The sequence below is a fragment of the Pseudozyma hubeiensis genome (assembly GCF_000403515.1).
Source record: "Pseudozyma hubeiensis SY62 DNA, scaffold: PHS68, whole genome shotgun sequence".
In the NCBI taxonomy this organism is placed as follows: Eukaryota; Fungi; Basidiomycota; class Ustilaginomycetes; order Ustilaginales; family Ustilaginaceae; genus Pseudozyma; species Pseudozyma hubeiensis.
The window spans coordinates 462,613-484,212 of record NW_012133850.1 but is presented as its reverse complement, the minus strand read 5'-3'; the positions used below and the strand labels follow the sequence as shown (position 1 = coordinate 484,212).

The 21,600-nt window shown below is 56.3% G+C and overlaps 9 protein-coding genes across 9 annotated transcripts; 5 read left to right on the top strand and 4 right to left on the bottom strand.

Moving 5' to 3' along the window:
• Positions 1-573: 573 nt before the first annotated feature.
• On the top strand, positions 574-1,061 carry PHSY_007062 (lactose regulatory protein LAC9 and GAL4-like protein; the record flags this gene model as incomplete). Its single annotated transcript, XM_012337658.1, has 2 exons — positions 574-708; positions 798-1,061. The coding sequence occupies 2 exons, from the start codon at positions 574-576 to the stop codon at positions 1,059-1,061; spliced, it is 399 nt and encodes a 132-aa protein (XP_012193048.1).
• A 101-nt stretch (positions 1,062-1,162) lies between these two features.
• PHSY_007061 (potential zinc finger protein) lies at positions 1,163-2,053 on the top strand (the record flags this gene model as incomplete). The annotated part of the gene is made up of 1 exon (XM_012337657.1): positions 1,163-2,053. One exon carries the CDS (start codon positions 1,163-1,165, stop codon positions 2,051-2,053), a length of 891 nt encoding a protein of 296 aa, XP_012193047.1.
• Positions 2,054-2,708: 655 nt separating this feature from the next.
• On the bottom strand, positions 2,709-2,930 carry PHSY_007060 (hypothetical protein; the record flags this gene model as incomplete). The annotated part of the gene is made up of 1 exon (XM_012337656.1): positions 2,709-2,930. One exon carries the CDS (start codon positions 2,928-2,930, stop codon positions 2,709-2,711), a length of 222 nt encoding a protein of 73 aa, XP_012193046.1.
• Positions 2,931-3,163: 233 nt separating this feature from the next.
• PHSY_007059 (protein TOXD) lies at positions 3,164-4,234 on the top strand (the record flags this gene model as incomplete). Its single annotated transcript, XM_012337655.1, has 1 exon — positions 3,164-4,234. One exon carries the CDS (start codon positions 3,164-3,166, stop codon positions 4,232-4,234), a length of 1,071 nt encoding a protein of 356 aa, XP_012193045.1.
• Positions 4,235-4,288: 54 nt separating this feature from the next.
• Positions 4,289-6,082, bottom strand: PHSY_007058 (stress response protein Bis1; the record flags this gene model as incomplete). The annotated part of the gene is made up of 2 exons (XM_012337654.1): positions 4,289-4,292; positions 4,584-6,082. The coding sequence occupies 2 exons, from the start codon at positions 6,080-6,082 to the stop codon at positions 4,289-4,291; spliced, it is 1,503 nt and encodes a 500-aa protein (XP_012193044.1).
• A 999-nt stretch (positions 6,083-7,081) lies between these two features.
• On the top strand, positions 7,082-8,242 carry PHSY_007057 (hypothetical protein; the record flags this gene model as incomplete). Its single annotated transcript, XM_012337653.1, has 1 exon — positions 7,082-8,242. The coding sequence occupies one exon, from the start codon at positions 7,082-7,084 to the stop codon at positions 8,240-8,242; it is 1,161 nt and encodes a 386-aa protein (XP_012193043.1).
• A 275-nt stretch (positions 8,243-8,517) lies between these two features.
• Positions 8,518-10,419, bottom strand: PHSY_007056 (potential ubiquitin-specific protease; the record flags this gene model as incomplete). The annotated part of the gene is made up of 1 exon (XM_012337652.1): positions 8,518-10,419. One exon carries the CDS (start codon positions 10,417-10,419, stop codon positions 8,518-8,520), a length of 1,902 nt encoding a protein of 633 aa, XP_012193042.1.
• A 1,829-nt stretch (positions 10,420-12,248) lies between these two features.
• Positions 12,249-18,065, top strand: PHSY_007055 (multidrug transporter; the record flags this gene model as incomplete). The annotated part of the gene is made up of 1 exon (XM_012337651.1): positions 12,249-18,065. The coding sequence occupies one exon, from the start codon at positions 12,249-12,251 to the stop codon at positions 18,063-18,065; it is 5,817 nt and encodes a 1,938-aa protein (XP_012193041.1).
• A 730-nt stretch (positions 18,066-18,795) lies between these two features.
• PHSY_007054 (beta-hexosaminidase) lies at positions 18,796-20,892 on the bottom strand (the record flags this gene model as incomplete). Its single annotated transcript, XM_012337650.1, has 1 exon — positions 18,796-20,892. The coding sequence occupies one exon, from the start codon at positions 20,890-20,892 to the stop codon at positions 18,796-18,798; it is 2,097 nt and encodes a 698-aa protein (XP_012193040.1).
• Between the last annotated feature and the right edge of the window lie 708 nt (positions 20,893-21,600).

The window sequence follows — 21,600 nt, the reverse complement described above, 5'->3', positions numbered from 1 at the left end:
ACCGCCAAAGTGGCTAAGGGCGTTGGCGTAACTGGACGGCGGACGAGAGCGGCGACTTGGCTGGGCACGAAGCGCCGCCCGGAAACGGACTCGCGCACGCCTCAACTGCGCTTGCTGCTTTCCATAATGTACAGATGACGGGCGTCCGCCAGCGGACGGACGGAGATGGATCGACTTTGTTCACAGACATATCTACCTGGCTCGACTTTGTAGGGTAGGCAGCAGAATGAAGGTTGTCCATATAAACACCACCTTGTTACGTGCATTCAGTCGCTCCGTTGTCCTACCTCTGCCAGACAGCAGCAGCCGACACAGAGGGCTTCGAATCTGTAGTTCCTCTTCTGACTGAGCAGACGTTCATATGCTGTCTAACTTGTATCAAGATGGATCGCAACTCCACATCATGCCCCTGGGGCGAAATGCTTAGCGACGCCTTCAGTACCCTGCCCGCTCGTTCTAGTTCAGCGCCACCGAAAAATCATGGCAAGTTGACCCCTTTCGAAGTCACGAACGAGGCGGTGGGCGCAAGCCTGAATACCAGCTCGAATTTTGATCCGGTGCGGATTGAGCCCGATGCCTCCCGTGGAACTTTCGGAAAGATCGCCATCGTTGCACCGGGATCATCCAAACTTCCGGAGCATCCAGGCGACGACGCCCAATTCCTTCATCTTGAATGCCTGCAAGGCGATCCGCTACCGACTCTTACCAGTAAGTCCATTGCCGAAATAGTGACGCTTTATTTGAGAGTCCTCATTGCTGATTGCCCCTTGCGCACCTGCGACTTGTGCCGATGACAGGTCATCAAAGAATACAGAGCTTGCAAAGCTCGACTGCGCAATTCGGAATGGGACTGTCAGCCACCTTGGCACCACCTATCGCCAGCCATTATCAGAGTCACGCATGCTCCGACCGAGTCACGGAGCAACATTGGCCAGCCGTGCTGTGCTCGGCTGACGACGGGCGACGTGGGTGCGTTCGGCCTCAAACAGCATTCGACTCCGATGCACAGCTTGGTGCTCTGCATTATGGTCAGCTCGCACCAAGTGCAATTCGAGGAGTGATGGACGCCGATTCTCAGCAGGCTAGCCAGGATCTCATTGCGTCAGGAGTGCGCAGATTGCATCTGTCTTCGTCACCGGCGGCAACGACGGCGCCTCCCTTGATGCATGCCTTCGGCGAATATAGTCACTCGGGCACGACGTTCTGCAGGCAAGAGTGGCTGCAACCTTCAACATGGGAGCAACGCGTGGCAGCAGACGGGGTGCAGCTGCCATATCTGTGCGCGACAGCCCATGAAGAATCTCGGAGGACTCACCAGGATCCAATGTGGACTTCTGCTCAAAACTCTCTCACGCCCAACCTTGAAAGCAGCTCGCGAGAGTCAAACACGTATGTACACGGTGGTTCCGCGAGCATCCCGACGAGCGGACATACGAGCTCGCTTTCCTCAAGCCGATCGCTATCTCAGACGAATGCGAGCCTTAACGAAGGCTGGCTCGGTCAAGAGGCGTACGATATCGTGCACGGAGACGGAGAGCAAAGGCAAGTATTTCCAACCAAGTGGGAGGAAGACCATCATGTCGGAATCGTCCATGAAAACGGCCCGTACGGCGCCTTGGCAAACTCAATTGACGGACACAATCACGACCTCGCGGTTCACTTTCCTCGGGAAGCCGTAGAAGCAGCAGCGTGCCAGCTTTCGGGGCCGGGCTCAAGCGCACTTGATGCGAATAGCAATCTGGTGGGAGGCCGAATGGAAGAGGGTTGCATCGGATCGAAGAAACGGATCTGGTATCGCGCGCCGAACGGACAATTCGCATCTGCGACGCAAGCTGTTTCTGGACAGCTTGCTCGAGATGAGAATGGCAGCGGTAGCGGACAAGGTGGTTCGAGGGGCAGTGTCGCTATCCGGCGCATCCGACGACGTCGAAAATCGGAAGAGGTAGAACGCAAGTATCGATGCGATTTTGACGGCTGCGACAAGGCGTACGGCACGCTCAATCGTACGTATCACGCTCGCATGCATGGCGACGAAGACGAAGCGGCCGCTTAAAGACATGATACCATGACAAGCACTGACTCTTTCTCAACTCGTCTCCGTTTGCATACTCTACTTTGGTGCATCCTGGCCTCCTCAACGGCGTGTTTCTACGACTAATCGCACGGCAGACCTGAACACGCATCGCGCTACGAACGAGCACGGTCCTCGCCTGAATGCAGTGGGTAAGTGCCGTTGCTCCCTTTCTCATTGATCAAGACTGAGCTCCTCACTTACTGACAACACTGATGTCTGAACCGAACAGGCTATCGGAGAGCATATGCAGAATGGGAGCGCAGGCAGCTTGCGGGACAGATCAGTCAGGAGTGTTAACGCATCGGATAGCTTCGCGACGTTTCGATGTGTTGGGGGGATCAGCGCCGCCATTCCTAGCCAGAGGCTTAGGGTTCAATGTCGATCCGGACCAGCAAGACCGTCCGCGGAGGAAGCGTCGGAGCTAGGCAGTGAAGTGCGCATGGCAAAGCATCGGCAGAGTATGACAGGAAGCGTGACATGTCCACACAAGCGACCGCAAACCGTCTGCACGCGATTCGATTGCATGCAAAACGCCGAAAATTTGTTTCCGGCAGAAGTTCTGACGAGAGTGTGTCGAGAGGCAAACGTGGTTGATCAACGGGCCGAATTTCGACCGGCTTACCGGTCAAAGACGTCAGCGCGAGCGTGCTTTGCAGCAGCATTCCGTAAAATGGTGAGATTTTTCTTTTTTGGGTTTTGGTGAAGTTAAGTCCGAGTCGAATTTTGTTCCAAGGTCGTCGGGAGACGGCAAACTAGAACTTCGCAGGAAAGAAAGAGCGTCTTCAATGCGTGCTTGCATGGAAGAAACAGTGTGGCGAACACGGCAGAAGTTCAACCGAGAGGTCCAGACAAGCATCTTCCAGGCCCAAGCGCGGCTTTAGACGAGCACTTTGGCAGAAGAGAAAAATTGGCCGAGCACCTCCACAGCGACTGCATGCATTTTCCACTCGCCTCAAGCCACGCAAGACGGCATGCTTCCACCACTCCTCGTCGGGACCAAGTCAACTATATAAACGCTACGATCTGTGCTTATTGCAACACAGTTATCACAACAGAAGCAAGTCGTCCTCGATCGAACTCAAACCCAACATGTCGCTGCCATCCTCTCACAAAGCCGCTGTCGTACCCGAGGCTGGTGCCCAGCATAAGGTGGTCGACCGCTCTCTGGCGCCACTCTCTGCCGACGAGATCGCCGTCAAGGTGACCGCTACTGCCATCAACCCTGTCGACTGGAAGATCCGCGACTACCGCGTCTTCATCACCGAGTTCCCAGCCGTGCTCGGTTCCGACGCTGCCGGAGAAGTCGTCGCCGTCGGCTCCTCGGTCAAGTCGCACACCGTCGGCGAGCGAGTCTTTTTCCAAGGCATCATCGGCAAGTACGACTCCTCTACCTTCCAGCAATACGTCAAGATCCCCGCCAGCCTCGCAGCCAAGACGCCTCAGAAGGTATCCGACGAGCAGGCGGCTACCTTCTGGGTAGCCGGTATGGCCGTCAACACCGGTCTGTACCACAAGAGCGGTCTTAGCCTCGCCGCTCCCTGGGACAAGGACGGCGACAAGGTCGGCAAGGGCAAGACCGCCATCATCCTCGGTGGATCCTCCTCCGTCGGCCAATACGCCATTCAGTTCTGCAAGCTTTCCGGCTTCGACCACATCGTCACCTCTTCCAGCCCATCCCACTTTGACTACCTCAAAACCCTCGGTGCCACCCAAGTTCTCGACCGATCCAAGGCAACTTCAGCCTCGGACTTTGCCTCGATCACCGACAACCCCGACTCGACCGCCTGGGTGTACGACACCATCTCCTCCCCCTCCACCCAACTCCTCGCCGTCGAAATCCTCCAATCGCTCCGCGGCGGCAAAGTCATCGTCGTCATGAACCCAGACGAGAAAGCCGTCTCCCAATCCCAGGTCGCCGACAAACCTCCCACCCAGGTCGTCAACATCCTCGGCCTCGGCAGCCACCCCGATTACCGATACGTCTCGGAACCCCTCGCTGCTCACCTCGGCGGCGAAGACGGCTACGTCGCCACCGGAAAGGTCGTCCTCAACAGACCCGAGGTCGTAGAGGGCGGTCTCGAGAGCGTCGAGAAGGCGTTGAAGGCCAACAAGGAGGGCGTGAGCGGTGTCAAGGTCGTCATCAGGCCAAATGAGGCTTGAAAGCGGTGCAGCAGAACGTCCGAAAACTTTAAAAATGTGAATCTAGTAATTGCATTATCTGTAAAAGGTATCGTTTCCCAGCAGTGGACTGTGTGGTAAATGTGTACATCATGGTATTCGTCGACGCTGCGTGTGCTGAGGGGTAGGCGTCCAACCTCTATCACCCAACCTCTCCCTCGCCGAGCCTCCTCCACTCGTCACTACCGGGCTAGCACCGCCCCTCCCCCCCACCGCCGGCGTCATCCCCTTCGTACTTCTATGCAACAACGCCCTCGCCGCAGGTGTCAGCCCTCCCCTGTCACGCGGACTCGCAAACCCCCTCGCCCTCAACCCCCCTATCCCACCATACCTCGCCTGCCCATACGGCGTCGTACCTGCATTCGCTTTCTTTGGCGTGGAGGTCAGCTTCTGCGCCAGCTGCTCTCGCTTGTCCAACCGCGGAAGCTGAAACCCCTCCACCCCGGTAGAGGCTTGAGTTGCATCGCGCTTGCCCTTGATCGCGTTGTAGATGCGTAGGTGCATTTCGTCCGCGACAGCGTGCTGAGGAGTAGAGTAAGGGGTTACAAAGCCATAGCCGCTGACTTTGGGCGTCTCGTCGACGCTGCTGGAAGCGATGGACGAGGTGAAGGATCCGGCTCGGCCGCGTTGGATCGCTGCGTCGACACGGGAGCTGGAGGGTGACCAGCCGGCTTCGCTCTCCGGTCTGTCGGCTGTGGTGAGAGCATCTGATTGCTCGGGCAGACGAAGAGCGGAAAAGTTGGTTTCTGGTGCTGCTGCCGGAGTGATCTCGGTGCTGAAGGTGGAGGCGGATGGTCGAGCATGGAGGTACGACTCGTTGGCGTCGGGTGGGAACATGAGCGCGTTGCGTGCCGTATACTTCCATCGATTGAGACCGGTCGATGTGGGTCGGTCGTCTCGCCTTGGCTCAGGGACGAGGATGAGGTCGTCCATCGGATCCGTGCTGCCTTTCGTCTCAAGCATCTCCTGTCCTGTTGCTCCCAAACTTTGAGGAGAGTCGTCTTTACTACCTCCGATGAGAAGCTGTTCTTTCGCCTCTTCGAGCAGTTTTGGATGATCCGGGTTCGATTCGATTGCCAGCTGCTTGCCTTTCGCTGCAGCGAGTTGCTCTGAAGCGATGATCTGTTTGCGTCGCTGCTCGGATGCCTGTTCGCGTGCGAACAGATGGGCATGTTTGCGTTTACGCAGCTGGTTGTCCCTGTCGAGCAGCTGTGAGAAGCTCGCATTGTCTTCCGAGGTATACCGCGCCTGGAAACCGGCTAACGAGATGCCGAGATCTGGATCGATTCCCGAAGCAGATTCAACGTCGTCTTCTCTCCCGGCTTCTCCGACATCGCTGAGTCCAGGCGTTGAGCCAGCAGGCGTGAACGTCGGATCGAACACCCTCGAGGAGCCAGAGGCCAGAGGTGTATCATCCCACTCTCCTCTCTCTCTTCTCCTGCTAGATGTTGTGTGTGTCGCATCCCTCCTCCTCTGCTTGCTGTCCCGCTCTGGAGCCGGACTAGCCTCCGTCCCCTTGTCCAGCGTCAGCAGCCGATTGAGCGCCACACGAATCCTCGTCGGATCTTCCGCTTCCACCGCAGCCAAATACTCGTTCTCCGCCGTGATCCTATCGAGTCCCGGAAAGAAATCGCGCTTGATGATCGAGGACAGCGCCGAAGTGTACTCGTCTTCCGTCAGGATGGTTTGCTTGCGCAGTGACGTCTGTCCCGGCTTGAAGGGAATCAATGGTGCCAGGCCTAACCGAGACGGGCCTGCATGGTTGGAGCTGTCGAGACGAGCATCGACCGCAGCTGAACGAGGCGTTGGCGGCTCTTTGCGCAACGGCATCGATCGTCACACACACTCGCAGGATGGAAGTGGATGTGGTGGTTCGAAATGCAGCTGCGAGGTGGAGAAGCTGGACCCTGAATCTCGACTTTTTGGATGGGCTAGTCTCGCACGAATACACCGGATGTGTAGCGGGAGGCAAATGACGCCATCTCGTTAAGCAACTTCGTTAAGAGGACACGGGGACCTCAAGCGACGGTCAGCTGCTCTGCACAGTTGGAAACCGCCTTGAAAAAGCGGGCAGCAGAGCAGTCTACTACTGTACTGTAAGCGGTTGAGCATCCACCCTTGGCGGATCGATTTTCCGACTTTTCTTTGAATTTCTTTTGCGGCAGTGAGGCGCGGGCGGATTTCACGCAGCAGAGTGTGACTCTGCAGCCAAAAGAAGGGTCTCAGCGGGATGAGAAAGAGAGAGAGGCTCAGGCAATTCGAGTCAATCAGAGATAGCGAGAGAGTGCTGTGGCTGACTTATTCGCCTTTTCTGCAGTATACCTTTCGCATGTCTATCCACCTTCCTCCATCTCACACTCCAACGCTATCCCCCACTCATCCTTGCCTGCTAGCAACACTTGGTCGGACATCTGGTCCATCGATCCTTCGATCACTCATCACACACGCATCGCCAAGCTGTTCGCCTACGCATCATAACAATGACTACCAATAATCTCAATCAACCCAGTCTATCCCCCGTCAGCTCCTTTAGCGCAGGTGCTGGCACCGATGGGGTCCCTTACTCGCGCATCAACAACGCTGCTGCTGCTGCTGGCTCGCCTCGGAGCCAGCAGCAGTCCACCACGTTGAGCACCGTGGTCAAGTGGTGGTCCTGACGTTCTTAAAGCAGAAATGCCTGGATACAACAGCTCTACCTTGCAGAATCCAGGTCGAAGTGCACCTGTGAGAGGGGTCGCTTCGCAGCAAGCTTCAACGTCTTCTATTTCTTCCATCATCCTTCCATCCTCCGGCAGCAACTCTGCTGCTCGCCAGGACACCGTCCTTCCGATGTCTACCTTGCCGCATTCGTCTCCAAATCGTCCCAACGACCCACATCAGTTCAGCCATCCTCTGGGATGGGACAGGCCCTACAGCAGTGGAGCACCAGCTGCCGCCGTCGCTGTACCTATCTTCCGTGCAGCTAACACTGCTGCTGTTCCGATGACACCGATGCATGGCCATCGACATGCCAACGGTGCACATCTTCCCGACAGTCCCCCCGATACCCCGCCGCATTCGCCCGGCTTGCCTCCAGTCCGACTGCCCGTGATACACGATCCGCAAGTATCGTCGCAGCTGCAGCGTCTCTCGCCCTCGAGGTACTCTGGTGTCCCGGAGCGAGTCCCGCGCAGCTGGGACCGCTCATCGCCCGATCAGACGCGCGACGCAGGCGCTACGCTCGACGCTATCTATACCGGTCAGACCCCTTGCGACAGCGAGCTGGAAAGCGATGCTGGGTCCGACTTCTCGGACGACGCTTCCGATGCGACGCTCGACCAGCTCACGCAGGCTGCGCAGTCGCTTCTTCTGCACGCCAAGTCTCAGCACCATTCGAGGCCCGAGCAAACCCACGACCCGAGTCTATCCGTCGCACACAGGAACACGCTTTCCGCCGAGCTCATGCCCGCCACGCCCGAGATCAGTCCCGACAATGATGTTCGTCATCATGCAAAGAAGTCCGCTCACTCCTTCTTGCACCGTATCTTCGCCAACGTGCCTCGCAACCTTGCCGTCGAGGATGCTGGTGTCGAACTTATCAGCCAGGGTTGGAGCGGTGCTGTCATCAGGTCTGGACCGACCACGTCGAGCCAAGCTTCCACTTCCTTCAGCTCGACCAGCAGCAGTGATAGCTCGGCTGACACGCAGCGCACGCTCTACGTGAGCATGCCACCCGTCGTCGATGCCACGCAGTTGAGAGAGCAGGTGTTGGCAGTGCTCGATGCCGCCAGCGAAAAGCTCGGTTGCGATTCCGTCATGGTGTGTCTCGAAAAGGCCATGCACGATTTTGCCTCGGTGCTCCACGGCCTCTGCTACGTTGGTGGCGCACTCGTTGCAGCTGCCAAGGAAGCAGGACAGCTTCCAGACGCCGGGGCTAGCCTGACAGATGCGGATCCCATCTCAGGCCTGCAGCTCAAGACCAATCTTGTGCTTGTCGCCATCGAGCTCTGATCTATCCTGCCAACAAAGCATCGCCACCCCTATTCCCATGTCACCTTTTTGTCCCATGTCTTGTACATTTCAGTCTCCCGGTATATATCCCTTCTGATCACTTCAACAGTCGTATCTTGTCATTGTATTCTCGTCACGCCTCACATTCATCTCATCATGTCATGCTCCATCAGTCTCAATCGTCATCTTTTCAAAGATCACTTTGTCGTTCTGGGTTTCGACTGCGCAAGAGCGTAATAGTGAGTGTTTGGTTGGATATCAAGGTGCGGATGAAGCTACGAAGGGCGCTTCTGCCATATCTGGAGATAGCTCTCGCCCAAAAAGATCATCTGGCGATTCACCTCTTCCACGATGAGGTCTTGGATTGCAAACCACTTTTCTCCCTCCTTTGCGGCTGCTGCTTTTGCGTTGGTGTGCACTTGACACTTCCAGCTGGCGTCTTGACGGACGGTGCCGGGTACTGCGTCGTAGACGACGTTTGCGACGAGATCGTAGATCTCTGACAAGTTTGTGTCATTGGAGTGTTGTGTCTGTGACGATGAATCTCGCAGGATGGGGATGTGTTTCGTGACATCCAGACCTTTGATGGGGAAGTTGACGAGCGTTGGGTTGCGTTCTTCTTGACCCAAGCTGTTCTTGGTGAAACGTCGAAAGTGGATGATGAGGAATGGCGGAAGTCGACGTAGTGTGTAGCGCGTGAGTTTGGAGTTGGACGCATGCAGACTCTGACCGTCGTACTTGGCGAGTACTTGACCGATGGTGATCTGAGGAACGAGATTCTCGCCTTCCTCCGAGTTGATCACGGGTGGTGGGGGTGGAAGATCCATGGCGAGCAGGAAGAATGGCGTGTCGCGCTTTTCCACCGGAAGCGAGGGATCGAACTGTGCTCGTCCACTCTCGTCCACTTGCCCTCCAGAAACAGAGGACTGCTTCAACATCTTTTCCGCTTCGGCAGCTACACCAGCAGCAGACGTCTCACCCTCTTCGACCCGCGAAAGCGGCTGAGAATCCACCTGCACAACGCCCTGAAAGCATCGGCTGATCACACTCTCTCCACCACCTCTCTTCCTCTTCCCACCCGTCAGATCGGAATGCAACCGATTCAACAACCAACCGAGAAACTCGACGGGATCCGACTGATGCGTGATCTTGAACCTGTTCCCCGATACCGCTGCCACCTGTTGCAGGAACTCGTGCGGCGATACTTGCGCTTTGAAAGCCCTCGGATTCCACATCTTCCTCACCAAGCTACCAAACCGCTTGACCAGCTCGCTCTTCTCTCCCTCACCTTGCATCTCCTTCCCCAACAAAAAGTAATCCCTCACCACAGGAACATGCACCAATGCCTGAACAATCGCATTGACATAATCGTTCTTCCCCAAATTGTTCAACCCCACGAAACCCGCATGATACCTCTCTCCGTTCAAATCGTACGCCATCTCCTTCTCCATCGCCTCGATTGTTTTCTGCGTGAATGTCGGATTCAGCAGGTACTTGATATCCTGCAACGCCGCCTGATTCTCCTCCGGTACAGCATAGTTATCCGGCAAGATGTACGTCTGAGCTGTAGAAAGGTTCATAAACACATGATGCGAGTCGTCTATGCTGTGAAGATAGGCGTAGGAATTGCGACCTCGACCTTGAAAGTACCGGCCGCAGACAAGGCATGCGTAGACGTTGATGTTGGAGAGCGAGATGGAGCAGAGCTTTTCGAAGTCAAAGTCGAGAACGGCTCGATTGATCGTGTCGAGGTAGAGGGCTGATTTGGCTTTCTTTGCAGAGGTGCTGCCGTTGCTGGGAGTGAAGGAGGTGGGAGCGGATGCGGAGGGAGCAGGTGAGGAGATGCTGGAAGACGAAGATTGGGCTAGACGCGTCCAGTATGCGGCATCCTGAACGTCTGCTTCGTCGTCTTCGTCATTCGCTTGGTCGGGGGGAGGTGGTGGAGGCGGTAGTACGGATGGAGGTGGTGGTGGAACGATGTCACTGTTCTCAGCCTGCTCATAGGTTGTCTCTGGCGGAGGTGGAGGAGGAGGAAGGGGTGAAGAAGTTGAATCTGGCTGTCCTGGAAGCGCAGGCTGTACATCATCTTCTGGCGGGGGAGGCGGAGGAGGTGAAGGTGCGCGCCCTCCCTGCGTTGTTCTCTGCCGCTTCGCGCGAGGCTCGGAAATGTCCTCCATTGCGAGGTTCGCGTCGATGGGTGCTAGGAAGGAAGGTGTGACACGAAGAATCAAGGTTCAAACGTTTGCGTTGAGGCGTGCGCCCGAATTCCGAGCCTCCACCTTTCTCTGTCGCGTGGTTGCAGATCAGCCCGATTTCGAAGTGGTCAAGCATCGTCCTCTCAGATCTAGTACGCCAACCCGTCGGTACAGATCCGGAATGTCTACGACGAGAGGGTCAGATTTCCGCCTGACGTCCGCTCTGACCGGCCCGGAACGTGTTCTATTCGTACACGAAGCTTGAGGTCCGAAAGTAGGATCTAAGAAGCGCACACGACAGGTCTCTCAGAGTCGCCCGCCTAAGCGAGTTCGAGATTCTTGATTTTGGCCATGCAGGCGAGGGCCAAAAATAAAGATCCGATGACATGTGTCAATTAGCGGGATTGCTCAAGGACCAACCCCTCGTGCATATTGCTACACTTCCATTTCCACACGAGCTGCTCCATCCAGGTCCCAACCTCGATCAAGCATCTACAATTCATGCTTCACACCCTGCCACTCGGATATATCGCTCTCTCAGCTCTCTCAGGTCCGATCTGCAGCGCTGCGAGCGATGACGCTATGTGCAAGCTCATGGCTGTGATGCACGTACTTCGGAGCTGGCTTCTACGACCGCCTGCTGCAACTCCTTATGCGCGGTGCTTCTCAACTCAGAACTGTGCAGGCTAAGGTGATGGAGGGTCCTTATACGAGACTACCATATTCGCTTCGGCGATTGTGATCCGTCAGAACAGGTGCAAAGTGGACTGATCCAAAGACCCGGACCTTGCGTGAGCTGCTGCAGGCCTTCTCTCGGTACCAGAGGCGTCGATAATGTGAGAGGGACAGGCTCGCCATGTCGCCGAGACCGAGTCTTGTATAATCTGCGGCTCTGCCTACGCCAAGCACCTTTGGTCCCTAAGGTCAGCACTGACCTACCCTGTTCCCTTCATTACCTGGCTGCTACCGTGTCCTCGTCACTCGTTCTTTCTGCACCATCATTGACTTCTTCTTCTTCTCCTTCTTCGAGGTCCGGTCTTCTCTTCAACTACATTCGATCGCCAGCCAACTTCCTTTCTACTTCTTTGGCTGGCATATCATCTTCTCCTGTTCTTTACGACTTTTTACGACTGCAACTGCTTGAGCAGCTGCAATTTTACGATATACTTTGGTGATCCCTGACTGGTTTCAGGACGCCTTCGCTTTTCGCCGTTTCCTTCAACACTTTGTCCCATCGAATCTCTTTCTTCATCTTGGCAACGCTCCCATCTTTTTCTCATAAGGACTACGGCGGCGTACAGCTACCTTTTTTTCGCTCTCAGACTCTTCTTGAAGCCAAGCTGTGATCCACTCCATACCAGGACATCGCGCTTGCTCTAGAGAGCCTGTTCTTCTTTTCACGACCCTGACGACTCCTTTCTACGCCTTTCAATGCTTTTCACGCCTTGATCATTCATACACGATTACGTTTCCTTCACGACCTGCCTCTTCAACACTTTCTACTTTCTTCGACCTTTCATACCTTTCAACCATTCCGGCTCGTTCACACAAATTCTCCTCGCCTCTTCCCATCTTAGTCTCATATACTTCGCACTCCATCGCCACAATCGATAGCATAGACCCACGAAGCTTTTGCAGGACACAAAAGCGTTCATAGCACGATGCAAGGGTCAGGAAAACGCAGGGAGCGATCCTCGTCTCTCTCCGTCCCTGGACAAGCTGGAAAGCAGTCTCGCGATCAGCTTACGGCCCATAAGCGAGTGGAAGGCACCACAACAAGCGTGGGCATGTTCTCTTCTAGTCCAGAGCGGATGCGAGAAGCGGAAATATCCGCTGAAGATGCACTTAGGCGGTACCAGGCCGAGACTCAGCAGGCATACGCTACATTTCCGTATCAGGTGCATCGCAAACCCGTTCCTCAACCCGCTCAACGCCAGTCAGCCGCCACCATAGGCGGACCAAATCAGCTTCAAAGAATTCCAGAAGTTCCGTCCGAAGGTTCATCTGGGGAAGCCGCCGCAAAATCGGACAGCAAACCTGAATTGACGATGCCGTCTTCTCTCAGGGCTGGAGGGCCAATTCAGACGGTCAGACATGATAGAGCTGCATCGATGGAGGAATACTCACGTGCGCTTCCGAGAAATCTAGATCCAGTGACTGGCAAAAGGCAAGCAGGAAAGCAAGGGGGTCGAAGACCGAGCTTGCCTTACGTCTTCGAGCCTCTGACAGACCCTCAATCGCAACGAGCGAGCTTTCCCAATCCCCATCAATCCGTTGCTGGACCCAGCGACTCGCAGCTCTCGACCACTCAGCTGCAGCGCCGTGCCAGTCAGCAATCACAGTCGCCAATCCTCTCTCGTAATCCTTCCTCTTTTGGACCAGGTCAGAACGAGGATCGCCGGAGGCGGAACCAAGACAATCCTTACGAGTTTGGAATCCCTCCGACACCTCCTCTTGGCCAGCCGAGAACGTTCCAAACGGTGCCCTTGTCCATCAAAAAGGCGTCGACAACTCAACAGGCTGCCGCCCCTTCATCAGCTCCACAAGCAGGATCTTCCAATTCGGCTTGGTCTTCCACCACAGAGTCGGAGCCCACTCCCACACCGAGCAGTATCGCTGCCACGAGGGAACGTAATGCGCAGCTGGAGGCGCAGCTGCAACCCGTCCAGCTCACTCTTCCAGCCACCTTCGCCCATAGATCCGCAATTTCACCACAGGCAGCAACATCGTCGGCAATTGGTGCTCGCTTTGGCGGTGACGGCGCACAGGGACGACCTCCAGTTCCTGCAGACGCTGTCAGCGCTGCCAATGTTGCAAGTATCAAGGCTTCCGCGACTCCCTTTGCACCGACCAAATCTTCCAATCTTTCGGCACCACCCATTCGGTCAAACTCGGACGACACAACCTTCTCCGGCGAAATCATCGCGCTGCCGGACGGCACTCAGATCCCAACCGTTCGCACCGATTTTCAGAACCTCAAGCGAATCAGCATGCCAAAACCAGCTGCTTTTGAGGACCCAGCTGGCAAGCAGCAAACGCCAACGGTCGCGGGTCATGTGATTGCTCGTGAAGGCGCGAAAAAGGTTCCGAAGAACGACGGGTCTTCCAGAACAATCTACTCGCCCACTCCGCAGACGCTGGCTGCGGCGAGAAGACAGTCGAGCATGCTACAGGTGCCCCAAGCTGGTGCTCAAGGCGGAGGCACGAATGATCAGAGGATTCCATCGCCCCTCTCTGCTTCAGCTGAGGCTCCTGCTGCACCGCAGATCCCGCAGTCGCTCAAGTTTGATAGAGCTGTACCTTCGGCAGGCGCGTCGACGTCGTACGAGCCGCAAAATCTCCCGGATCCGGCGACTGCACCCAGAGATGTCGAGAAGCAGGGAGTCATGCACAGGGGCGACGGAATCAAGAGCGTTCCTGGTAGAACTCGAACTAAATCGGACGATACGGATATTCGCACAAGGGCAGATGCCGAACAGCTCGACTTCGACGAGCATTCACGTCGAAACACTTTCGGCGAGCCTGCACCTGGCATGCTTGAGGAGGCTAATCGAAAGCTGTATCAGTACCAGATGCAGCAGCTCGGCAAGGAAGCCAAAGCCAAGGACGTCAGTACGTCCCGTCAGCCTCCTAGCACGGATGTTGGAAGTGTCGAAAGGGTTGAAAAGAAATCCGATCAACCCATCGTTGCGACCACATCGATCGTTCGTCGCGAGAGTACTGCCTCACAGCAGAGTCGACGTGATTCCATCGGCTCTGCAACCACCGCATTCGACTCGCCGACCAAGGAAGAGTTTCCCGCGAACCTCTTCAGACAATCGAGTCAAACGGGAAGCGCCAAGGCCATTCGAGGTACCGCCAGAGAGACAGTGGCACCGCCCAGCGACGTGCAAGAAGTTCAGGAGCCGGAGGAAATCGTAGCGAGCGACGATGACGACGGCACCGAGATCGACGACCACGATGATGCATACGACACCTCATTCGAGACGAGAATGCCGTTTGTTGTCGACACGTACACCATGAACGGACCCGACTATGACGACGTCGGAGACAAGTCAGAGTTCCGCTTCATACCTATCTCCTCTGTCAAGGCTGGAAAAGCACGCCGTCCTCGCACACGCGACACTCGTGTTTCTTTCCGCAGCAACCCATCGCACATCGAACAGCAAGGACCCGGATCGAGGCAGCACGGCGCCGCCCCAGCTTGCCGTCAATGCTTCCGCGCAGGCTTTGACTGCGCCATGAATCTGCAGCTTGGTGAAGGCACTGCAGCTCGAAAAGCTTTTCAGGATTTCGTGGCGGCTGGTGGACTGAACGCATTCTCGATCCGAGATGGTGGCGCTGTCGGTGGTGGGCGACCTCGGACGGCAGGATCTTTGGTGGACAGCAATGCTGGGCGCATCACCGTCGAGGAAGCGCTTGGACGCAACTACGTCGACAAGCTTGGCGAAGTCGCTTTCGGCGAGTCGGCACTCAGTCGCCCCGTGACGCGTGGAATGTACAACGAGCTTCTCGAGGAAAAGCAGGAGCAGGACAGACGCAAACAGCTCGCCACGAATCACAAGCCTTGGGTCGGTGATGTTGACGAAGAGACCGAATTTACCAAGGACGGAGGCTTGCAAGACGCGCATCAGCAGAGATCGAGCACGGACAAAGTCAAACGCAGCCTGAGCAACAGTCACAAGGATCGACGTCTCAGCCAGATGACACTCCAAGACGGCGTCGACAATGACCAAATCGAGGCTCATGATGGAGACGCCAGGCAGGTTTTGCTCAACAACATGAAGCGGTCGGGCTCGCACAAGCGTGGACAGCTGGAGGAGGGCGAAATCGTCGACTATGATCCCGCCGACTACGAGGACGAGGACGACTTTGATGGCGAACAGGACGTTCTCTCGTCTACTTCCTCCGACTCGGATCCAGTTGTTTGGGCAGATCGATGGAGTGCGTGGGCAAAATTGCGCCAGATGCTCGTTTACTGGGTCATCATCTTTGCCCTTCAAGCTCTCGCCTCTGGCTATACGAACACAGTCGGTCGGATCATAACGAATGAACAACCCTCTCAAGCGGTCACGATTCTGTACCAACTCGGCTCGTTGTCGTACAACGGCAGTCAGGGCGGAGGCTTGTTCTTCGCCAATCTGATCGTCGGGTTCGGTCGACAACGCATCACATTGATCCTGCTGGTGGCGGTGGCGGTGGTTTGCGCCATTGCTGGTTTCATGCACAACGTCTATGCTCTTCTCGCCTGTCAATCGGGACTTGGTCTTCTTGCGGGGGTTTTCATCTTCCTCTCTCTCGCTACGGTCATGGATATGTTTGCTACGTCCAGAGGTCGCCTATTCGGTGTTGGATCGATCGCCCTCGTGCTAGTGGGTGGACAGTTGGCAGGTCCGTGGATCTCGAAGCGGGTACTATCGCTTTTGGGATGGCCATGGACATACTGGCTGACGATCATCGTCGCAGCTGTGCTTGTCGTATACGACGGAATCTTCGCACGAGAGACGGCAGCATTCGTGCTCTTCCGCCGCTACGCACTGCGTGTCAAGCGTTCCGGTCAAGGATGGACGCCGGAGCCACAGCAGGAGACAAAGCTTCGTCAAGTGTTTGGAGACGATCTGGCCAGACCTGTCAGATTGATGCGATACAACCCTCTGCTGGTTGTGCTAGCATTGGGTATCGCAGTTCTGGCGGGGATGTACATGTTCCTGTTCTCGGGCCTGCAAGCGGTGTTCGTTCGCGTCCATGGACTGTCAAGTGGCAGTGCCGCGCTTGCGGTCGCCGTATCAGCTGCGGTAGGCTTGGTCGTCGGTGTTGTCGCCATTGTCCTGCTCAACTCAAAGAGGAGCTCGCGTCACGATGCAGGCGGGTTCGCGACGAAAGCACGTCCGCTGTATCTCGACGAAAAGGGACACATCGATACTCGTCGTCCGCTTCGCGCAAAGACGGAATCGTTGCTTGTCACGGGACTCTTTGCGACTGCGGCTTTTTCGTTTGCTCTGTACACGATGGCGCTTACCTCGAGCTTCGCTACTACGTGGTTCTTGACCGCATTCAGTATCGTACTTTCCACGGCATCGTTGCTGGTTGTCGGCGTATCTGTGGTGCAGTACGTCTTGGACGGCTACTCGATGCCACGCAGGACGACGCTACGGGATGTGGTGGCAAGGGAAGAGGTGTCGACACCGACCCTGCTTCAGAACGAGGACGACGATCGCTTTACGTCCTATTCACGTCGCACAGCAGCACGGCTCGCGGCGGCAGCGGCCGGCGCGTCACGTTTCAAGGGTGGTCGGGGTGGCAGGCACGGTCAATCCCAGGAAGAGAAGCTTCACGCTTTCGGTGATCATAGAAGCGATGCTGGCGACGAACGCGCAGCATGGCTCGATGCGGGCGAAACGGTCACCGCTCAGCGCGACAAGAGGTGGCTCGACGAAACCGCACTTGCCGGTGTCACAGCCGTTGTCTCGCTGCCGTTTACCATTTGCCCCGTGCTTTCCTTCATCTCGTTCCAAGCTTTTGCCAAGTTGTCGTTCGGAGCGTTTGCTGTCATCTTCGCTTCCGTCGCCCTGGCCGTGCTCCTCGCACTGCTTTGCGTATACCTTTACGGTGCCAAGCCTCGGGCTCGTTCGCTCAGCATGCTCGACGAAGCGGATGCGGATCGTGCGCACAACCGTCGTGCGCGTAAACGCGAAAAGCGAGCTTTGAAACGGCAACAATCGCTCCCTCGAACCCAATCGATGACCGAGAGTCAAGTGCAGGCGATGCAAAACAGGAAGGGGAGCGCACCCGCCAGGCTGGCGCAGAAGCTCGTGGATGCGTTGGGGTACAAGCCGCTGTCAGACGACGGGCTAGATATGTACCAACGCAGCAAGGGACCAGAACAGGGACGAACGACGACGCGGGCACCTGTGTCGTTGATGCGAGAAGTCGAGACCCGCTCCACGGCGACGGATGCGGCTGATGGAAGGCGCGAATTGTGGTTGGCAAAGTTCATCGCTAACCGAGACAAGTCGCAAAAGGCTCCAGAGACAGCCAGCGCTGATGTTCGCCCTGCGCCCGCGATTCGTCTCAACGAGGCGACCGAAGCACCCCAACGGCTGTCCAGCCTCAAGACCGATACTGCGGGCAACGGGCTGAAGCAGACCATGAAAGCCTTCAGTGGCGTCATGTTCGGTCGCACCACGACCGCCAACAACGACGTACAGTCTCCTGACACCATCGCTCGAAACCTGCCCGCATCCACCTCGCTCCCGGCGAATCTGCACTCTTCCACCAACAACTTCGCTTCCCCACCCACACCCTACCACCCTCTCTCACCTCCACCTCGAGCTCAACCTCGTGCCAGCATCAGTCAACACCGCGACCCCACCCACCCCGCCCCCGTAGACGGCTTCGAAATCGTCCAGTTCCAAACCTCGCCACCTCTTCCGGATCAGCACGCAGACAGACCGTACACGCCAGTCATGACTCGAAAATCGGTCGACATGTCCTCCACCCGCTTGAACATTATGGCTCGAAGCCATTCGCAGCCTCTGAACCTGTATGCGGCCGCTGGTGCCGCCGGTGGATCTCCTGCGGGTGCGAGGGGCGAGAGACAGAGACAGACGTCCGGTCGAGGGATTTGAAGGGTCGGGGTGGTGTGCTTCAACAGCGCGGCGGCCCTGTATTTGTAGTGTGTGGATTGTACGATATGTTACTACTGACGAATTTTTTGCTTTCCAATTGTAAACAGATGGGACGAGGTTCGAACAGGAGTGTAGATACCGAGCGATGATGATGGCAGGCTCATCCACGGCAAGACGATCAATTCTCAAGAAGCGACCATAAGAACTCGAAACACAACGACCGCAAGACCACCACGCAATTGTCAATAGCAAGAACGCAAATACCTCAAAGCAACATCACAAGCATCCTCAAGCCCCGACTCCGCTGTATATAATCATCCAGACGCAAGACTCGACGCAAGCAAGAATCAACAACAACATCAAGATCCATATACCTCAAGACCTTTCATCTGCACGAAATGTATCTCCCCTTTACGACGTCTCATGATCCATCAACGGCTCGACTCAATGACACTGTGGATACGTGCTCTCTTCCATTTCTGCGTGTGGTCTTGACAAATTGTGTATCAGAGTGATCGAAAAAGGTTGAGGAGGCGGTGTCTCAGCATGCTGAGGATGTGAGAAAGTCCATTCACTGACCACGGTCAAAGCCAAGAAAGCGGCTTCATGAAGCATCTGTCTCCCGGTTTCGCTCGCGGTGTCATCCTCACAGTCACAGTCATCTTCAAGCATGGAAGCAACATTCATTCGACGCATCGAGGTTACGTCCTTGCCCCCTCACACCACCTCTTCAATGCATGTTGCATCCTCCCGGCCTGGTCGCGCACCACTGCGGCTGCAACGGCTCCGCGCCCACCCCCCTCGCCACCAGCCTCCACCTCAAATCCAGAATCCTGCTCAACGCCTCCACTTTGTCCCTCTTCTTACCGCCCACCGTCTCGCCAGTCCACCAGATCTCCGCGCCCGCCGCAGCTCTCGGCCAAACCCTCGAGTCCAGGTTCGTCCTGTCGATCTGCTCGGTCCACACCGCCATTTCTCCACCCACAAAGCTCTGTCGAACCAGCTTCTCGTCCTTTGCCAGGACGGCGGTGGCGTTGGCGATGACGGCGGAAGGGTCGAACGAGTAGGCCTGCTGCCAGGAGACGTAGGGGCACCAGTTGTTGCCCGTGTAGTTGCCGAGGAAGTTGGAGCCTCCGCAGTCGAGATACGAGTAGGTGTAGGGGGCGAGGACGATGTTGATGTCCGGATTGTTTTTGAGAGCGATGGCGGAGTTGTTGGGATCGTTCCAGATTTCGACTAGGGAGCCTTTGGCGAGGGTTTTGGCGACGGTGGGGAACTTCACGGCCATCTCTTCCCATACCAAGCCACGTTTGCCGGCAGCAGCGGTGACATTGGTCACCAGCTCCATGAAGGGCCGCAGGTACGGCTCCATGGCAGCCTCGCTCGACAGGTTCCAGCAGTGGAAGTTCGGCTCGTCTCCACCCGAGGAAACGTACAACGACTTGGACAGCGAGGAAGTCTTTCGCAGAATCGCACTCACGAGCTTGACGATCGCATCCGGGATCTTGAAAGTGTTGATGTCGGTGGTGTCCGACTCGGTGCTGTTCGAAACGATACGCAGCTGTCCAGAAGGAGGCTCCGCGGCAACAGTGATCCAGTCCAACTGCTCAGGGCACGCCATAAGACTTCCACCGTCGATCGCCTCTACACCGCTAAGCATGTGCGCAGGCATATCCGTTTCGATGATCACGTTGATTCCCCTCTCCGCAGCATATCCCACGATGTACTCGACATCTTCTTCCGTATAAACCATCTTCTCCACCGTCCCGTTTTCACTCTGATACCATCCGTACGAACCCGTCTCTGCCAGCACGCTGAGGTCAGGGTCACTGCCATCTTTGTTGAAGGCGAGCGGCCACGACTGCGTATCAGTACCATGCCAGTGCAGCTGATTGAGCTTGACGAACGACATGGAGTCGATGAGCTTGCGGATCGTCGCGAGGTCGAACCAGTTGCGGGCGGTGTCGAGCATCAGACCTCTGTAAGGGTATCCTGGACGGTCCTCGATGGTGATTGGCACGTTGGAGATGTAATGCTGGCTCTGCACTTTGCCGCCTTGTAGGGGAGGAAGAGCGTAGATGAGCTGCATCAAGGTCTGAAGACCGCGCAAGGCACCGATCGAAGTATAAGAGGTGAGCTGGATCGAGGCGCCGTCGGAAGGCACAGAGAGTCGGTACATCTCAGCATCCAGGTTTCCCAGATCGGAAGGCGCACTCTTATCCGTCTCCAAGTTGAGCGGCTTCGACGAGACGTTGTAGCTCAATTGCTTGATAGCGCGGCTGGAGATGCTGCATGCGTTGCTCCAGACGTTTGAGCGGTTGTCCTCGACGGCGATGTATTCCTCGTTCTCGCTCTGCCTGTTTTGCAGCGGATCGTCTATTGCGTCGCCTCTACCCTGGAACGGCTGTTGCAGTGCTCGAAGCTGAAGCATACTGTTTTCCACCGTCCCAACGCTCTTGCTAGGCTCGACACAGAGATTGGGAGTCGTCTCCGGCATAAGTTCGAGCACCTTGATCTGAACGCTGGCGATGAGAGCAGCCTTGCCGACGCCATCCCGGTGGCTTTCTCCTCGGTCCGGGGTGAGCTCCCATACATCGATCGTGTTGGCCAGTTTTGCGGAATCGGTGATGGCTTGGGTGAGGTCGTCGGGGACACGCGATTGGTCGGTGCCATCGACAAGCTGAAAGCTGAGATCGCTGGAGATGCGAACGAAGGTGTCATCCTTGCCGGCGGTGTAGTTCGTCGGATGGGGCCAGAGCGCGTTGGCTGACAGCGCGCCGACAAGACACGCCGAGGCCAGCAGAGTGGCAGTACGGCAGTACCACATGGCTGTGATAACAATCGAACGAGACTGAAAGAGGTTAAGGGAGGGTCAAGATGGTGTGTGAGGCTGAAAGGACAGACAGCGAGTCCCGATTATATACGTCCTTCCCGAGCGCGAGTCCCACCTCGCTGCAGCCCATCCGTCTACGATAGGCTAGTGCGAGTACCAGTGGACCGTTGGTGGCTAATGGTTAGTTGTGGTGGGTGGAACAAAAGTGATATTAGAGGAGGAAATGCATCCCAGAAGCAGTGAATCCCACCCCCCTTTTGAATCCTCGGCAACTTTGTTCATAAGCGAGGTTCTGCATGAAGCGCCAGGCTAGTACCTTCGGCCCAAGAATCGCCGAGCTCAACAGTGCCCTCTCTGGCCAGTTTCGAGCTCGAGCAGTGCAATTCGACGACGGACAGATGGTGGGTCTCGAGCTCGGCCCGTTCGTTGCGAGCGTGCCATTTCTGCATGTCCAATTCCACAATGTTCAGCGCTTGTTTGACAGATGACCTGCATGGCGCGGACAAGGGTTCGCGCATGGACCATTTCCATGATGGAATCGCGACGGACATAGGACATTCACCACAAAGCGTCGCAAAGTGTCACTATGAACATTTGGCTCTCAGTTCAGACAAGGGAGTTTGGTCACATGTGGACTAGGGTGTAAGCGCATTATTGGGTTGCACGAAATGTGGGTCATGCAGGGGCCCTGGAAGGCAAGGG